The sequence below is a fragment of the Scyliorhinus canicula genome, chromosome 18 (genome assembly GCF_902713615.1).
Source record: "Scyliorhinus canicula chromosome 18, sScyCan1.1, whole genome shotgun sequence".
NCBI lineage: Eukaryota > Metazoa > Chordata > Chondrichthyes > Carcharhiniformes > Scyliorhinidae > Scyliorhinus > Scyliorhinus canicula.
The window spans coordinates 114657257-114674654 of NC_052163.1; the positions used below are offsets into that span (position 1 = coordinate 114657257).

The window sequence follows — 17398 nt, forward strand, 5'->3', positions numbered from 1 at the left end:
AAATATGGCAGCAATTTGTGCACAGCAATCTCCCACAATTAGCAGTGCGATAATTAGGGCAGCACGGTAGCATTGTGGCTAGCACAATTGCTTCACAGCTCCAGGGTCCCAGGTTCGATTCCGGCTTGGGTCACTGTCTCTCCAGAGTCTGCCCATTCTCCACGTGTCTACGTGGGTTTCCTTCGGGTGCTCCGGTTTCCTCCCACAGTCCAAAGATGTGCAGGTTAGGTGGATTGGCCATGATAAATTGCCCTTAGTGTTGGGTGGGGTTACTGGGTTATGGGGATAGGGTGGAGGGTTGACCTTGGCTCTTTCCAGGAGCCGGTGCAGACTCGATGGGCCGAATGGCCTCCTTCTGCACTGTAAATTCTATGCTAATGACCAGACAATGTGTTTTTATAATGTTGGTTGGGGGATAAATGTTGGCCAGGACACCCGAGAGAACTCTCCTGCTTCTCTTCGACATCAATCCATAGAATCTTTGACACCCACCTGATCGTGGGCTGGATTCTCCGTTCCCCCAGCCGCGTGTATCTCGGCAGTGTGCCATTCGATGGTGGCAAATCCTCTCTTTATGCTGCTTGTCAATGGGATTTCCCATTGAACCCACCTTACACTGCCGGGAAACCCGTGGGCATGGTGCGTTACCAGCAGGAAAAGAGAATTCCCAACGGTGGGAGAGTTCTGGCCAGGGCAGACAAGGCCTCGATTTAACATCTCGTCAAGAACACGGCACCTCCAGCAATACTGCACTGGATTTTTACCCTCCCGTTTCTGGAGTGGGACCCGTCCCAGGATTTTCATGATGCAGATGGAAGAATGCTACCAATGGAGCAACAGCTGACACAATATCAAACAACTGGCTAAATGTTGTCTAAATACACATCAGATTATGTTAGCGGTTATCACCCCAACCACAGAATCAGACGTCTGTGGTCTCACGTCTCATTCCATAGCCCCTTAAACCAGGCCAACGATCCGAGCTGGAGGTACTGCCTCTTGGATGAGAAATTAAACCAAGGCTCCCTCTGGTGTTCTCAGTCAATATAACCCCATAAGATGAAGAACGGGGGACTTCTCCCCAGTGTTCTGGCCATGATTGTCCCCATCAAACACTCCCAGGGCAGGTACAGCACCGGGTTAGATACAGAACAAATCCCCCTCTTTACTGTCCCCATCAAACACTCCCAGGACAGGTACAGCACAGGGTTAGGTACAGAGTAAAGCTCCCTCTACACTGTCCCCATCAAACACTCCCAGGACAGGTACAGCACAGGGTTAGATACAGAGTAAAGCTCCCTCTACACTGTCCCCATCAAACACTCCCAGGACAGGTACAGCACGGGGTTAGATACAGAGTAAAACTTCCTCTACACTGTCCCCATCAAACACTCCCAGCACAGGTACAGCATGGGGTTAGATACAGAGTAAAGCTCCCTCTGCACTGTCCCCATCAAACACACCCAGCACAGGTACAGCATGGGGTTAGATACAGAGTAAAGCTCCTTCTATACTGTCCCCATCAAACACTCCCAGGACAGATACAGCACGGGGTTAGATACAAAGTAAAGCTCCCTCTGCACTGTCCCCATCAAACACTCCCAGGACAGGTACAGCATGGGGTTAGATACAGAGTAATGCTGCCTCTGCACTGTCTCCATCAAACACTCCCAGGACAGGTACAGCACGGGGTTAGATACAGAGTAAAGCTCCCTCTACACTGTCCCCATCAAACACTGCCAGGGAAGGCACAGAGCAGGTTAAATTTAACTATATGCTAGGAATCATGTGGACATTTGAAGCGATTTTAGGATTTTCCTCCCCTGTCCCCACCCTCTTCCATTTCCTACCAGACTTGTTTTTCTGGCATTGTAATGTCAGGTGTAGATTGCCTGAGATTCCCCAGACAGTCAAATGGCTGGTCAATAATCACTGTGTTTAATATCAGTGCCCCGGCTGGGAGTCTATAGCTTCAGCAGAGCAAACTGAAAAGCAGAAGAAATAACAGGAAAGGAGGTCACCGAATGAGAACACTGCCCGGGTGATCACTCATTCCCTTTGGCGCTTTTTACCTTTAAAAGCAAGGGGCACGAGTGAGGGCTCAATGACCTACTTCTGCTGACGGGTGGGTGAACAGCTGGCATTATAGGAGCTGTCAATCAGTGGCATCGCCCGGGTTTATCCAGTGACTGCCTGCTGAACTCTCTCGCGCTCAAACTCCCAACATTCATGATTCAAAGCTTTACATTCCCCACTGACTACCTGCCCCCACTCCCGACCCACCCACCCAGCAACTCCCCAAATATTTTGATCAGAATGTCGCCGAGCAAAGAAGCTCAAAGTAAATCATGCCGATTGTCACGATACTTTTATCTGGATCCCCCAGGATGTAATCCTGGGAGCTGGGAGCAGGGGCCGAATTTTAAATCTACCTCACACCGAGCAGTTAATGATGGCAGCTCTTCATCATTCTGGCACTCACACCTTCTCTAGACACATCCTTGCTTTCCTTACTTGTCTCATTATCACTCCCTTTTGGTGTGGCACCATGAACCCTTTTGCTAATTAACCTCTCCTACCCGCCACGCTATTGCAGATCTTCCCTTTTGTTCTTTGTTCCCAGCTTTCCCATTCGCCCAGTGAAATCCTGACATTTCTCACTTCTGATAACAAGTCCTGGAACCTGGAGGTCTGTTTCTCTCCACAGATGAGTATTTCCAGAGTTTTCAGTTTTAATTTCAGATTTCTGGCATCCGCGGTATTTTGATTTACGTTTGTTTAAGTTGAAGCCAATGGTTAACTCCCCACTCCACTCCTGCCCAGCTTTCTTGTTTTAACTCTTGGTTTTGGCAGGTGAGGAGGAGGCCCACAGGCAGGACCTCAATCATAGAATCACAGAATTTACAGTGTACAAGGAGGCCATTCGGCCCATCGAGTCTGCACCAGCCCTTGGAAAGAGCAGCCACTGAGCCCGCACCTCTACCCTATCCCCGTAACCCTGTATCCCCACCTAACCTTTTTTGGACACTAAGGGCAATTTATCACGGCCAATCCACCTAACCTGCACATATTTGGACTGTGGGAGGAAACCGGAGCACCCGGAGGAAACCCACGCAGTCACGGGGAGAACGTGCAGACTCCGCACAGAGACCCAAGCCGGGAATCGAATCTGGGGCACTGGAGCTGTGAAGCAACAGTGCTAACCACTGTGCTACCGCGCTGCCCGATAGACTGTCAAGAGGGTCCCCAACTGCCTTTACCTGTGTTCAGTAGCTGTTTCTCATTGTAGACTAGTTTCCGATTCCTCCGAACTTGTTTCCACTTCTGGATTCCGGACTCATTCTTTTTAGCGGCTGTGGACACTGTGAATGGAAATAGATGATTTCAAAGGGAACTGATTAAAAGAAAATACCAATGACGCAAAGGGACCATCCAATCAATTGCCTTCTTCAAAATCCAAAGAAATGCTTGTCATGCAGTCGGTGTTTATGACCTCTGCACATTTATCAAGTTGGAAGCCTTAACATATTCTGAGCTCAGTTAAAGTATGAAGGGGAATCTTTTAAATTCTGATACAATGTGGAGTGAGGTTTACTGTGTATCTAACCCCGTGCTGTACCTATCCTGGGAGTATTTGATGGGGACAGTGTAGAGGGAGCTTTACTCTGTATCTAACCCCGTGCTGTACCTGTCCTGGGAGTGTTTGATGGGGGATAATGTAGAGGGAGCTTTACTCTGCATCTAACCCCATGTTGTACCTAACCTGGTACTGTTTAATGGGGGTGGTGTAGAGGGAGCTTTACTCTGTATCTAACCCCATGCTGCACCTGCCCTGGGAATGTTTGATGGGGACAGTGTAGAGGGAGCTTTACTCTGTATCTAACCCCGTGCTGTACCTGTCCTGGGAGTGTTTGATGGGGACAGTGTAGAGGGAACTTTACTCTGTATCTAACCCCGTGCTGTACCTGTCCTGGGAGTGTTTAATGGGGGATAATGTAGAGGGAGCTTTACTCTGTATCTAACCCCGTGCTGTACCTGCCCTGGGAGTGTTTGATGGGGACAGTGTAAAGGGAGCTTTACTCTGTATCTAACCCCGTGCTGTACCTGTCCTCGGAGTGTTTGATGGGGACAGTGTAGAGGGAGCTTTACTCTGTATCTAACCCCATGCTGTACCTGTCCTGGGAGTGTTTGATGGCGGATTGTGTAGAGGGAGCTTTACTCTGTATCTAACCCCATGTTGTACCTAACCTAGGAGTGTTTGATGGGGACAGTGTAGAAGGTGCTTTACTCTGTATTTAACCCAGTATTGTACCTTCCTGGGAGTGTTTGATGTGGACAGTGTAGAGGGAGCTTTATTCTGTATCTAACCCCGTGCTGTACCTGTCCTGGGAGTGTTTGATGGGGACAGTGTAGGGGGAGCTTTACTTTGTATCTAACCCCGTGCTGTACCCGTCCTGGGAGTGTTTGATGGGGATAGTGTAGAGGGAGCTTTACTCTGTATTTAACCCCGTGCTGTACCTGTCCTGGGAGTGTTTGATGGGGACAGTGTAGAGGGAGCTTTACTCTGCATCTAACCCCATGTTGTATCTAACCTGGTACTGTTTGATGGGGGTGGTGTAGAGGGAGCTTTATTCTGTATCTAACTCCATGCTGCACCTGCCCTGGGAGTGTTTGATGGGGGTGGTGTCGAGCAGTGATAGGCAACCTAGGCTGGTGAGTGCCCCTCCTTCATTTCAGTGGGCCACAAGATTGAAATCGAGCAAGTTCACTAACCATGACCCCATGAATATGGTTGAATACATTTAACATGCCAAATAGTTCTTAATGAGTTATAGAAAATACTTAATCATTTATATGTAGAACTGTCAACTTCAAATGGTAGAAACAAAATAAATATTAAAGCTATGGCTGGACACAGAGGTAGCACATTGCTCTCACAGTCAATGTTGTGACCAATCAGCACACTCCTCACTTCACTTGCCCTTGCTTTACATTCCAATCACTTTAATCATACTGACAGGAAAATAACTCTGCGGACGGAAACCAACGGAATGTGGCAACTCCGCGCGTGGGGAACGGTCAACAAAATGTCTCGTGGCCGTACTCAGAAACCCGGTGGGCTGCATGTGGTTCCTGGGCCACAGGTTATCCACCATTGGTGTAGAGGAAGCTTTACTCTGTATCTAATCCCGTGGTGTACCTGCTACACCTTTTAGAGCCCTGTTGTCGCATGGGCACTGTGACCAAAAAGTACAGGAGCAGTTCAAGCCCTTCTGGAATTGCAATGAAGCACATTGAAAGATCGTCAGCTATCGAGTGGAGAAATATTTAAAGACCTGAACTATTTAAAACCAGTGAGTTAAGGAATCAGGTACAAGCCAGAATGAGTGGAATAATGGAATCTTAAGAGCGTGGTAGGAGGCCATTTTATTCATTGTGTGCGTGCCAGCTCTTTGAAAGAGAGATCCAATTAGTTCTATTTTTCCTGCTCTTTGCCCTGCAAAATTTCCACTTCAAATATTTACCCTGCTCCTTTTAGAAAGTCACAATTTAATCTGCTTCCACCAACTTTCAGACAGCGCCTTCCAGATCACTGCGTAAAAAATAAAATTCTCTTCATGTTCCCTCTGGTTCTATTGTCAATCACCTTAAATCTTATGTCCTCTGGATAAGACATTCCTGATTTTGAACACCTCTATTAAATCTTCCTTTAACCTTCTCTACTCTAAGGAGAACAATCCCAGATTATTCTATTTCTCTGCTGAATGTTGAGTAGCCGCTGACTGCCAGGAACACTGTCTGCTTCTCTAAAACCAGTCATTTGTTTGTGATGATCTGACGATCTGACGATCGAGTGGCACGGTAGCACAGTGGTTAGCACTGTTGCTTCACAGCTCCAGGATCCCAGGCTTGATTCCCGGCTTGGGTCACTGTCTATGTGGAGTCTGCACGTTCTCCCCGTGTCTGCGTGGGTTTCCTCCGGGTGCTCCGGTTTCCTCCCACAGTCCAAAGATGTGCAGGTTAGGTGGATTGGCCATGCTAAGTTGCCCTTTGTGTGTGTCCAAAAAGGTTAGGTGGAATACAGGGTTACATGGATCGGTGCGGGCTTAAGTGGGGTGCTCTTTCCAAGGGCCGGTGCAGACTCGATGGGCTGAATGGCCTCCTGCACTGTAAATTCTAGGATTCTATGATAATTTTTTGAACCCAATGTTCACATTTTGTTGCATTACCTTGATTTATTTTTTTAAATAAATTCAGCGTACCCAATTCATTTTTTCGAATTAAGGGACAATTTAGCGTGGCCAATCCACCTACCCTGCACATCTTTGGGTTGTGGGGGCAAAACCCACGCAAACACGAGGAGAATGTGCAAACACCACACAGACAGTGACCCAGAGCCGGGATCGAACCTGGGACCTCGGCGCCATGAGTCAGCAATGTTAACCACTGCGACACCGCGCTGCCCTATTTGTTTACTTAACCTGAATTGGATGATTAGATATTTTTACCATGAAAAATGGCTTTGAATGAACAGGAAAAGACTGTGAATGAACACCAGATCATCTCAAAAATGAATCTGTGGCCAGAGCCATATTTTGATGAATTAACTCTCAGAATGTGGGAGGTCCCAGCAAGGCCAACATTTCATTCCATCTTAGGATAGTATACCACAGAGAGAGTCCATTCGGTAGATCAAGTCTGTGCCGGTTTTTAAATGCCATTCGTATCACTTCCTTGCTCTTGAAAAATGAAAAATGAAAATCGCTTTATTGTCACGAGTAGGCTTCAATGAAGTTACTGTGAAAAGCCCCTAGTCGCCACATTCCGGCGCCTGTTCGGGGAGGCTGGTATGGGAATCGAACCGTGCTGCTGGCCTGCTTGGTCTGCTTTAAAAGCCAGCGATTTAGCCCAGTGAGCTAAACCAGCCCCTACACCCCCTTAATTTGTTTCTCCTTTTAACGGTTATCCAGTTCCCTTCATTGAAGGTTATCATTGCATCTGTATCCCCCCCCCCCCCCCCCCCCCCCCCCCGGCCTCGCGCCTGCCATCAGCCGGTGCATTCCAATTCCATACACGGGGACTTGAAATTGGAAATCGCTGAGGCACTGGCCATAAATTTTCAGGATGCCAGAGGCTCAGGGGTGGTGCCAGGGGATGCGTTGCCCACTTGTTCGAAAAAAGGGTACAACGATAAGTCCAGCAACTGCAGGCCAGTCACTTACACTTCAGGGGTGGGGAAACGTCTAGGAACAATAATTCGGGACAAAATTAATAGTCACATGGATAAATGAGGGCTAAACATGGAAAGCCAGGACGGATTTCTTAAGGGTCAATCTGCTTTAACTAACTTGCTGGGGTTTGTTTGAAGAGGTGACAGGGAGGGTTGACGAGGGCAATGTAGTCGATGTGGTGTACATGGACTTTCAGGGCGCATTCGATACAGTGCCGCACAACAGATTTGTGAACAAAATCATAGCTCACGGACTAAAAGGGACAGTACCAACTTGAACACAAAATTGACTGAGTGACAGGAAACAGAGAGTCGTGGTTAATGGATAGTTTTTAGGCTGTTTATAACAGTGGGGGTTCCCCAGGGGTCGGTTTTCGTGATATATATTAATGATTGCGACCTTGGTGTACCGTGCACAATTTTAAATGATATGAAACTTTGGAAGAAATATGAATTGTGAGGAAGATTTTGCAAAACTTCAAAAGGACGATAGTTGAATAGGCAGTCAGGTGCCATTGTGCCTGTTCCGGGGGATCAGACCTGGAGGTGCCTACCCATGTGAGGTGGGGTGGGGTTTCGGGGGGGGTGTTCTCTGATGAGGCCCTGGATTGCAACAAAGTCCTGTTCGATAGCATGGTCTTTCTCGGTGCTGTGAGCGCCGGGTACCCCCGACTAAACACACTTGACACGGGACTCTGTTGCAATTCGGTTAGATCGCGCCCTATGGGCTGACTGACCCCCATCTGTGCAATAACAGCTCTGTGATTCAATTGTTACATAAACATTTTTTTCCCTCATATCGCCAATTTTTTTCCAATTAAGGGGCAATTTAGCGTGGCCAATCCACCTACCATGCACATCTTTGGAGAGAATGTGCAAACTCCACGCGGACAGTGACTCAGGGCCGGGATCGAACCCGGGTCCTCTTTTGCCAATCGCCTTCAATCTGTGCCCTCTGGTTATCAGCCCTTCAGCCATTTCCTGAGAAGGTGGAGTTCGGCCTCCTTGAACTTCGACAATTCATAGAATCATAGAATCTACAGTGCAGAAGGAGGTCATTCAGCCCATCGAGTCTGCACTGGCTTTTGGAAAGAGCACCCTACTTAAGTCCACGCATCCACCCTTTCCTCGTAACCCAGTAGCCGCACTTAACCTTTTTGGACACTAAGGGCAATTTAGCATGTCCAAACCACCTAACCTGCATGTCTTTGGACTGTGGGAGGAAACCGGAGCACCCGGAGGAAACCCACGCAGACATGGGGAGAACGTGCAGACTCCGCACAGACAGTGACCGAGGCTGGGAATCAAACCTGGGATCCTTGAGCTGTGAAGCAACAGTGCTGACCACTGTGCTACCGTGCCGCCCAATTCTCTGTAGCAATTTTTTGAAATTGGGTGCTTGCTCGGTCTCCCTAGTCAACCACGTGGGTCTGGGATTGGAGTCACTTCTAGGATCTTCCTGGATAAGGGCAGTAGGTTTCTTCTCTGAATGAGGATGTTTGTGAACCAGTTGGAGTATGTATGAGAATCACAGTCACTTTCACTGATTCCAGCTTTTTATTTTCTCTTCTCCTGTGATCCCATCCCAAAGGAGGTTTGTCATCTCTTGAAATGGGCGAGGGCTGGCGGGGAGGCCAACTCACCATCTAAAGATTTCTGGCCTGTCCAAGCAGGTAGTCAGACCCCAGGATTGAAGGAACTCCACCATCCCATCTCCATTGCCGTGTGACATCCCCTGCCGGTCCTCCCTTCTGCCTCTATAAGGAATGGCTTTAGCTTCCCAGTGACCCCAGGAACTTCACCAGAACACAAAACTATTTTTTTTTCAAAAGGCACACAGTTCCCCACCCCCGCCACTTCAGAATGAATTGTGCTTGTGTGACGTTGATTAACCTGTAGTGTTAATGTAAGCCTACCTGTGACAATAATAAAGATTATATTATGGACAGTGATATGACATGGTCACACCATGAGAGTACACCACTGTAAAACAAGGATGTTTCTTCTGAGTAAATGACCTTCGCCAATTTGGTACCAGCTTCGCTCAGTAGCATTGTGGATAGCGCAATTGCTTCACAGCTCCAGGGTCCCAGGTTCGATTCCGGCTTGGGTCACTGTCTGTGCGGAGTCTGCACATCCTCCCCGTGTGTGCGTGGGTTTCCTCCAGGTGCTCCGGTTTCCTCCCACAGTCCAAAGATGTGCACGTTAGGTGGATTGGCCATGATAAATTGCCCTTAGTGTCCAAAATTGCCCTTAGTGTTGGGTGGGGTAACTGAGGTATGGGGATAGGGTGGAGGTGTTGACCTTGGGTAGGGTGCTCTTTCCAAGAACCGGTGCAGACTCGATGGGCCGAATGGCCTCCTTATGCACTGTAAATTCTATGACTAATTCCATGACTTGTGGCTGTTTTTAAATAGTAACCAATGCTCAGTATAACAACCTCCACAGTACTCAGAGTGGACTAAGGGTTTCAACGCATGAAAAAAAGCTATTAGAGAAAGACTTGCACTGATATGGCATCTTTGATGACCTCAGGATGCAACAAAGCATTTTTCAGCTAATTTAAGGTTTGAAGTGTAGTCACTATTGTAACTAGATGAAGTTCTTACTTTGGGTTAAGCTCAATCGGCTGTGAATTAATGATTAAACATGGTCTTTCTGCCAACATAAACAGTTTAACTTCAAATTTGAAATGAACATCAATAAAAATGGCCAATAGCTGTTACCTTTTGATTGATGTGACCGACTACCTATTTTAAACACTGGCGGATTAAGACTGACGTTACCACACAAGGTTAACCTTAAAAGAGATGTCAAAACTGGCCGAGAACTCCTGTGCACAATCCCCCTTCCTGAACGTAAATGTTCTGAGTGCTCAGGGACCCTTGACAGCAGCATACAGAAGGAGTTGAGCGATTAATAATCTGTATTCAAGACTGAGGCGCTGAGGACACCGGATCGAATCCCGGCCCTGGATCACTGTCCGTGTGGAGTTTGCACATTCTTCCCGTGTCTGCGTGGGTTTCGCCCCCACAACCCAAATGATGTGCAGAGTAGCATGGATTGGCCATGCTAAATTGCCCCTTAATTGGAAAAAACAATAATTGGGTACTCTAAATTTATTTCAAAAATAATCCGTATTCATTGTCTCATTGTTGTATGTGTGATCTTGCTGTGTGACAATTTGTTGCTGCGTTACCTGCTTTACTATAGCGACTGAATCTGAAAAATTACTTCATTGGCTGTAAAAAGCTGTGTGGATCCGGAGGTGGTGAGAGATGCTGTGGAATTGCAAATTTCTATTAATTCTTTACTAGAAATCAGGGAAAGCTGGAAACACACGCTATGCTGAGAGAGACAGTGGGCAGCATTCTCCACTCCCCATCACTAAGATCTGGGGCTGGATTGTCCGATTCTGGGGCTATGTCTCCATGCCGGTGTGAACGGCGTTTTACGGCAGCAAAAATGGCACAAAATGGCCGCCGATTCCCCGTTTAGCTGGGGGCTAGCAGGACGGCAGCGTAGAGCACCCGGCTCTAGCTGCCGATGCACCCCAGAGAATTGCCAGGTCCGTGGCCGTACATGCGCACGGCGGCAGCCTGCAGCGGTCGAACCATGCTATATGACGTACGCAGCCTGCGAACCCAGCCCGCGAAGTATTGCCCCCCTCCCCTTTGGGTGGCTCGTGCGCCCCGGACCACCCCACCACAGGGCCCCAGCCCTGAATAATGTTGCCCCTGCCCACTGACAGTGGCGGGACTGAGTCCGCAGCCGCCATGCTGAGTTCCCGACGGATGAGACCATGAGAGACCATCGGAAACTCGGCCGGTCGAGGGCGGAGCATTGGGGGGTGGGCCTCAGGCAATGTCCTGAGGCTGTCGATACGGCGTGCGGCATGCTCTACGAGTACACTGCTTTGGAGGGGGGCAGAGCATTGCAAAAGTGGTGCTGCCCCCAATTCTGCCATAAACTTGGATTCTCAGGCCGATCGGCAAACGCGATTTCGGCGACGGAGAATCCTGCTCGGGTGGCGAATCCCACATCGGCAAAAAGACGGGATTGGCACTGGGCGGCAGACCCATCCCCGTCTCGCCCCGCCGGACACAGCGGGCTTTCTCCGTCCGTTCACACAAGCTGTATTTTCCGTTCCCACTTAAGTGAATGGAGGTTTGGCCGAGCGCCAAATTCTCTGTTCTCACAGGCAACTGTGGCGGGGCGAACACAGATCGGATAATCCCGCCCAGTGACTTTCAGTGAAACATGAAAACTTTACAGGGCAACAGAAAGCTATTAAAAAAGCTATAAAGAGGATGTGATAGTGGAGTCGGACACTTTAGGAACTTTCAAGCGGTTATTGGATAGATAGCTTGATCTTGGTTTCGGACAAGTCTTGGCACAACATCGAGGGCCGAAGGGCCTGTTCTGTGCTGTACTGTTCTATGTTCCATGTTCTATGAAGTGACCTCCGGATCCCCCCAAAAGTGACTCAGCCTCGCCGGGCCTGACTCGGGGCGCCACGAGGCCGGTAAATTTCCTGAGAGGCCTCTCGCAAGATTTACCGGCCTCAACACGCCTTGTGAGATCTGATGAGTGGTTGGCGCCACTCCCCTACGCCGGGACCCTCTGTCACGCCGGGTAGGGGAGAATCCAGCCCCAGATTTGCATATTCCACCGAGCGGTTAGTCTCCCTCGAATATGTCGAAGCAGGATTTTCCCAGCGGCCGGGACATAACGGCTTTGCCTCGGAGACCCCGGGCGCGATTCTACGCTGCCCACGACGGGTCGGAGAATAGCGGGAGGGCGTCCCCGACATTTTTCACGCCATCCCACTATTCTCCCCCCATCCCACGGCTGCCCCACGACACGAATCGCTGCTCGCCGTTTTTTACGGCGAACAGGGATTCTCCCCAGGCCGATGGGCCGAGTTCCCAGACCTTTACGGCCGTTTTTACGGCAGCAAACACACCTGCTTGCTGCCGTCGTAAAAACGGCCGCAACATGCCCGTTCTGGGCATCCAGGGCCCCGATTGGCACAGCAGTACCACGGCACCGATCGCGGGCAGTGCGTCCATAACGGACGCACTCTTTCTCCCTCCGCCGCCCCGCAGGATCAGTCCGTGGGGCGGCCGAGGGAGATGACAGCCCCGCGCATGCGCGGGTTGGAGCCGTCCAATCCGCGCATGCGCGGCTGATGCCATTGTGCGCGTCAGCTGGCGTGACGCTTGGCGCGTGGACTTAGCGACGGTCGCTAAGGCCGCAATGCCGTGCTTCACGGGGCCCCGCTGCTAGCCCCGCCCGGGGAGGAGAATCGGATCCCGGGAGGGGGCGCGGAGGCTGCCGTGAAACACGGCCAGTTTCACGGCAGCCTTTACGACTCTCCGCATTTGCGGAGAATCGCGCCCCCCGAGCGGGCGCCATTTAGCACTGGTTTCCACAAAAGTGGACCAGGCACACCGGCACTTTGGGTGGGGGGGGTGCCTGGCACCCTGGCAGTGCCACCAGGACGTACTGGCAGTGTTACCTGGCACCCTGGCAGTGCCCCTGCCAGCCTGGCAGTGCCACGGTTGCCAGATGGAAACATGCCCATGCCGGTGATCGGGGTGCCCTGCTCTTATGAGGTGGAGTCCGGGGGACTCGATGACCCCCTCACTGGTGAGTTAGGATGTTGGGTGGGAGGGGATCCGGAGGGCACAGCGGGGTATCCAGCGGCGCTCCAATCTCTTCCTGCACTGGTGACCGGAGCTGGTTAGTGCAGGAAACGGGAGTAAGTGCAGGAAACGGGAGTAAGTGCAGGAAACGGGAGTAAGTGCAGGAAACGGGAGTAAGTGCAGGAAACGGGAGTACATGTGGCCTCGGCAGGTGCGTTCCTCGTCAAGGCCCAGAAAGGAAGCAGAGACCCGTTTAGCAACGGCACTGGAAACACTCGACTAAATACATTTGACACGGGGTCTATGTTTCATTTCCATTAAATCGCGCCCCAAGTGTAATTTCGGACGGGAAAACCGGTGAGAATCCCGCCAGTTGTTCCGGCGTGATTCCCACCGCAATCCACCCACAATCCATCGCCTGCTGCCGGTAGCGGGTTTCCCGATCTGGCAGAGAATTGAGCATCAGCTGAAAAACGAGGACGCGAACCAGTTGCGTCGAGTGCCACCGGCATACATCATTGCGCTCCGTTCAACACCTGGCGCGTAGGGGGTTCTCCTGCTATTCTTCCGGAATAGCGGGAGGCACGCTGGGTGCAACAGGGCATTCGAATCACGCCTGAACTGTTTTCCTGTTTCCATTTCACAAAATTTGAACCAGTAACTTGTTGCAAAAATGTTCAGAGGCTGACTCCGCCCCATGGGAAGTAGAAGCTCAAAAATTTGCATAGCTCTTTCGCTTTAGTTGTCAGCTGTGCCTCAATGAGCAAGACCTCGGCCTTGGAATTAAAGAGATTGTGGAGTTCAAGCCCCATTCCACACACTTTGAGCACAGGATCCACGTTGACACTCCCAGTGCTGCACTGTACGGGGTGCTGTCTTTTAGACGAGATGTTAAACCCGATGCCCTGTCTGCCCTCTCAGGTGGATCCCGCTGCACTGTTTGAAAAAAGCAGGGGGAGTTCTCCTTGGTGTACTGGCTAGATTAAAATAGATATTTTGGTCACTATTATGTTTGTTTGCTGTGCGCAGATTGGCAGTAGGTTTCCTACAAGTGACTACACATTAAAATGTACATCAATAGGGCAGCATGGTGGCACAGTGGTTAGCATTGCTGCCTACGGTGCTGAGGACCCGGGTTCGAATCCCAGCCCTGGGTCACTGTCTGTGTGGAGGTTGCACATTCTCCCCGTGTCTGCGTGGATCTCACCCCCACAACCCAAAGATGTGCAGGTTAGGTGGATTGGCCAGGCTAAATTGCCCCTTAATTGGAAGAAATAATTGGCTACTCTAAATTTAAAAGAAAAAAAAGGTACGTCAATGGCTGCACAACCCAAATTGTATCTGCTCCCAACCTTCATGCATAGTTTCTCATTCGTATTTTTCCCTTTTAAATCCATTTAATTGTGATCAACTCAAAGAATTACCTTTGTCACTTCCTCAATCAATAAAGTCCATTTTCTGATGGTGCCACTGTCAGATGTCAGTCCAGCTCTGTTTGTTATCTCTCATTCAGCCCTTGGGCATACTTATACAAAGTAGCATAAGGCATGGTAGCAGAGTGGTTAGCACTGTTGTTTCACAGCGCCAGGGACCTGGGTTCAATTCCCGGCTTGGGACACTGTCTGTGCGGAGTCTGCATGCTCTCCCCGTGTCTGCATGGGTTTCCTCCGGGTGCTCCAGTTTCCTCCCACAAGTCCCGAAAGACGTGCTTGTTAGGTGAATCGGACATTCTGAATTCTCCCTCAGTGTATCTGAACAGGTGCCGGAGTGTGGCGACTAGGGGATTTTCACAGTAACTTCATTGCAGTGTTAATGTGAGCCTACTTGTGACACTAATAAAGATGATTATTATTATTATAAGGTGCACACAAGGACTTGTTACTTTAGACCCCAGACCTGCTGAAAGTTCCACTGATATCAGCAGCCACCTTACGCCTCACCCAAGTGCTGGTTACGGATGTGCCCTTAAGTCCCAGAAACTACCCAGCTATTCGACCCTGGACGGGGATATTTTCAGCCCTGACTCCCTCACCTCGCCCAGGGTCACTGAGCCCAGTGGCAGCACACTCCCTTCACAAAGCTAACTCAGGGACAGCCGTGAGAATGGATGAGAAGCCTCCTAGCCTATGTTTACCTCCTCCCAGGGTATCTACCTCCTCAGCAACAGGTCCAACCAGTTCAAACATCCGCCGTCCTTATCGAAGGACAGCAAGAAGTCTTAGAACACCAGGTTAAAGTCCAACAGGTTTGTTTCAAATCACTAGCTTTCGGTGCACTGCTCCTTCCTCAGGTTCACCTGTTCACCTGAGGAAGGAGATGTGCTCCGAAAGCTAGTGTTTGAAACAAACCTGTTGGGACTTTAACCTGGTGTTGTCAGACTTCTTACTGTGCTCACCCCAGTCCAACGCCGGCATCTCCACATCAAGGCTTATCCAAGGAGACGAAGGACTGCTGGAGTTTCTGAATCAGGCTTGGCTATCAGGATTGGAAGGGGAGGGGCAGCACGGTGGCGCAGTGGTTAGCATTGCTGCCTCACGGCGCTGAGGACCCGGGTTTGAATCCAGGCCCTGGGTCACTGTCCGTGTGGAGTTTGCACATTCTCCCCGTGTCTGCATGGGTTTCGCCCCCACAACCCAAAGATGTGCAGGATAGGTAGATTGGCCACGCTAAATTGCCCCTTAATTGGAAAAAATAATTGGGTACTCTAAATTTATTTAAAAAAAGGATTGGAGGGGGAAATGATGTGACCCCCACTAGGACAGGGAACTTGGTCAAGGAATGATAGAGGAAGAGATCAACATCGAAAATATTATTGATTAAACATAGGAAACTGGAGCACCAGAACAAATCTCGCCTGTGAGGATAAAACAATAATGATAAATGTCCCCCCCAGACTTTTCTTGCAATCGGTCTGCTATCGAGGATACCCCTTGAAGGGCCAATCAGTGGGGAGTAACATCAAACTTAATCACTTGACAGGTTGTGTTTTAAAGTTTCCTACCTTGAGCTGAAGCCCATTGCTGCTCCAAGACAAGGAGGGTGAGCAGAAGGGAAATTCTCCCCTGATGCATTCTCGCCTGTCCAAACCCCTCACACGCTGCTGTCCTGGGCTTCGGGTGTTGATTTTCCGATTGAAGAAACAAAAAAGCCGAGAACTTTTCAAAGTGAGATGCAGATTGAGGGTCCCAGTGTCGAGCCGAGGCTGCTGAAACTCAATGTGCAGAGCAGAGCTGCACAGCTCACTCGCCTTTATTTATATCCCTGTGTCTAGTTCGCTTGATTGGTCCGGGTTTTCCATCCACATTCCTGACCCTGGGCATGTGGAGGAGGATGTAGGGAGGTGCGAAGTTGGTTGATTCTGTCATGCAATCTAAATCTTTTTTTGGAATTAAATATTAGGGGAAAAAAACTAAGTTCCCCTTCACACCTGATATTTGAGCCAACCCTTTGCAAATACAACACTCGGAGACAAGTTCGACCAAACTTCTTGCAAGCTGGCTTAACTCCAACTTTGGCCCCCAAAGATGCTGTGTGCTGCCAATGGCTCAAGTTGGTTTATGGTAGCCGTAAAGTAATTTGATTGGGGAACTAGACAGAATTCCAAAGGGGTGCTGCGTCTGGGGTAGATGTTTACCACACTCACCCCCCCCCCCCCCCACCCCAACCTGTCCCTCAAAGAGTGCCAAGTGAACCAGATACTGAACTTGAGGTATGCTTCCATTCCCTGGACACTTAATAATGATAATCTTTATTAGTGTCACAAGTAGGCTTACATGAACACTGCAATGAAGTTCCTGTGTAAATCTCCTAGCTGCCACACTCCGGCGCCTGTTTGGGTACACAGAGGGAGAATTCAGAGTGTCCAATTCACCTAACAAGCACGTCTTTCAGGACTTGTGGGAGGAAACCGGAGCACCCGGAGGAAATCCATGCAGACACGGGGAGAACGTGCAGACTTTGCACAGACAGTGACCCAAGCCGGGAATCGAACCCAAGTCTCTGGCGCTGTGAAGCAACAGTGCTAGCCACTTGTGCTACCGTGCCACCTAAGTGTTAACTGTTGGCATGCTATTCGGCCATGAAGGTGTAAAATTTGGTAATCCCTGAGTTAGATTTTTTCCCCTCCGCAGGTTCAACCCCCACTCCGGGGCACCTAAGGCACGCTAACAGTCCCGGTACAAGACTGAGGGGGTGCTGCGTCGTCAGAGGTGCCACCCTGAGGATGCGACATTAAACAGGCAAGAACCTCAATCACCCTCTCAGCTGGACATGAAAGATCTCACAGCACTAACCTGGAGAAGAAGAGAACGGCAGTTCCCTCCAATGTGCTGGCCAATATTTGTTCTTCAATCAATATCACTAAAAATAGATTATCACAATTGATCGCATTGTTCTATGTGGGAGCTTGCTGTACACTAATTGGCTGCTGCATTTACTATACAAAACAATGACTACATTTCAAAAAATACTTCATTAGTTACATATACGGCAGCACGGTGGCGCAGTGGTAGCACTGCAG

At 49.7% G+C, this 17398-nt stretch overlaps 1 protein-coding gene across 3 annotated transcripts in view; it reads right to left on the reverse strand.

Annotated features, from left to right (window-relative positions):
- cilp2 (cartilage intermediate layer protein 2) overlaps nucleotides 1-16074 on the reverse strand; it is a 48658-nt gene extending 32584 nt beyond the window's left edge. For all 3 annotated transcript variants that reach the window (XM_038777476.1, XM_038777477.1, XM_038777475.1), the window contains exons 1-2: nucleotides 15881-16074; nucleotides 3261-3362 (exon numbers count right to left, since the gene is read on the reverse strand). In XM_038777476.1, coding sequence (XP_038633404.1) covers nucleotides 3261-3362; nucleotides 15881-15950 — 172 coding nt within the window. In that variant the 5' untranslated portion in view covers nucleotides 15951-16074. The remainder of the gene's footprint in view (nucleotides 1-3260; nucleotides 3363-15880) is intronic.
- Nucleotides 16075-17398: the final 1324 nt, after the last annotated feature.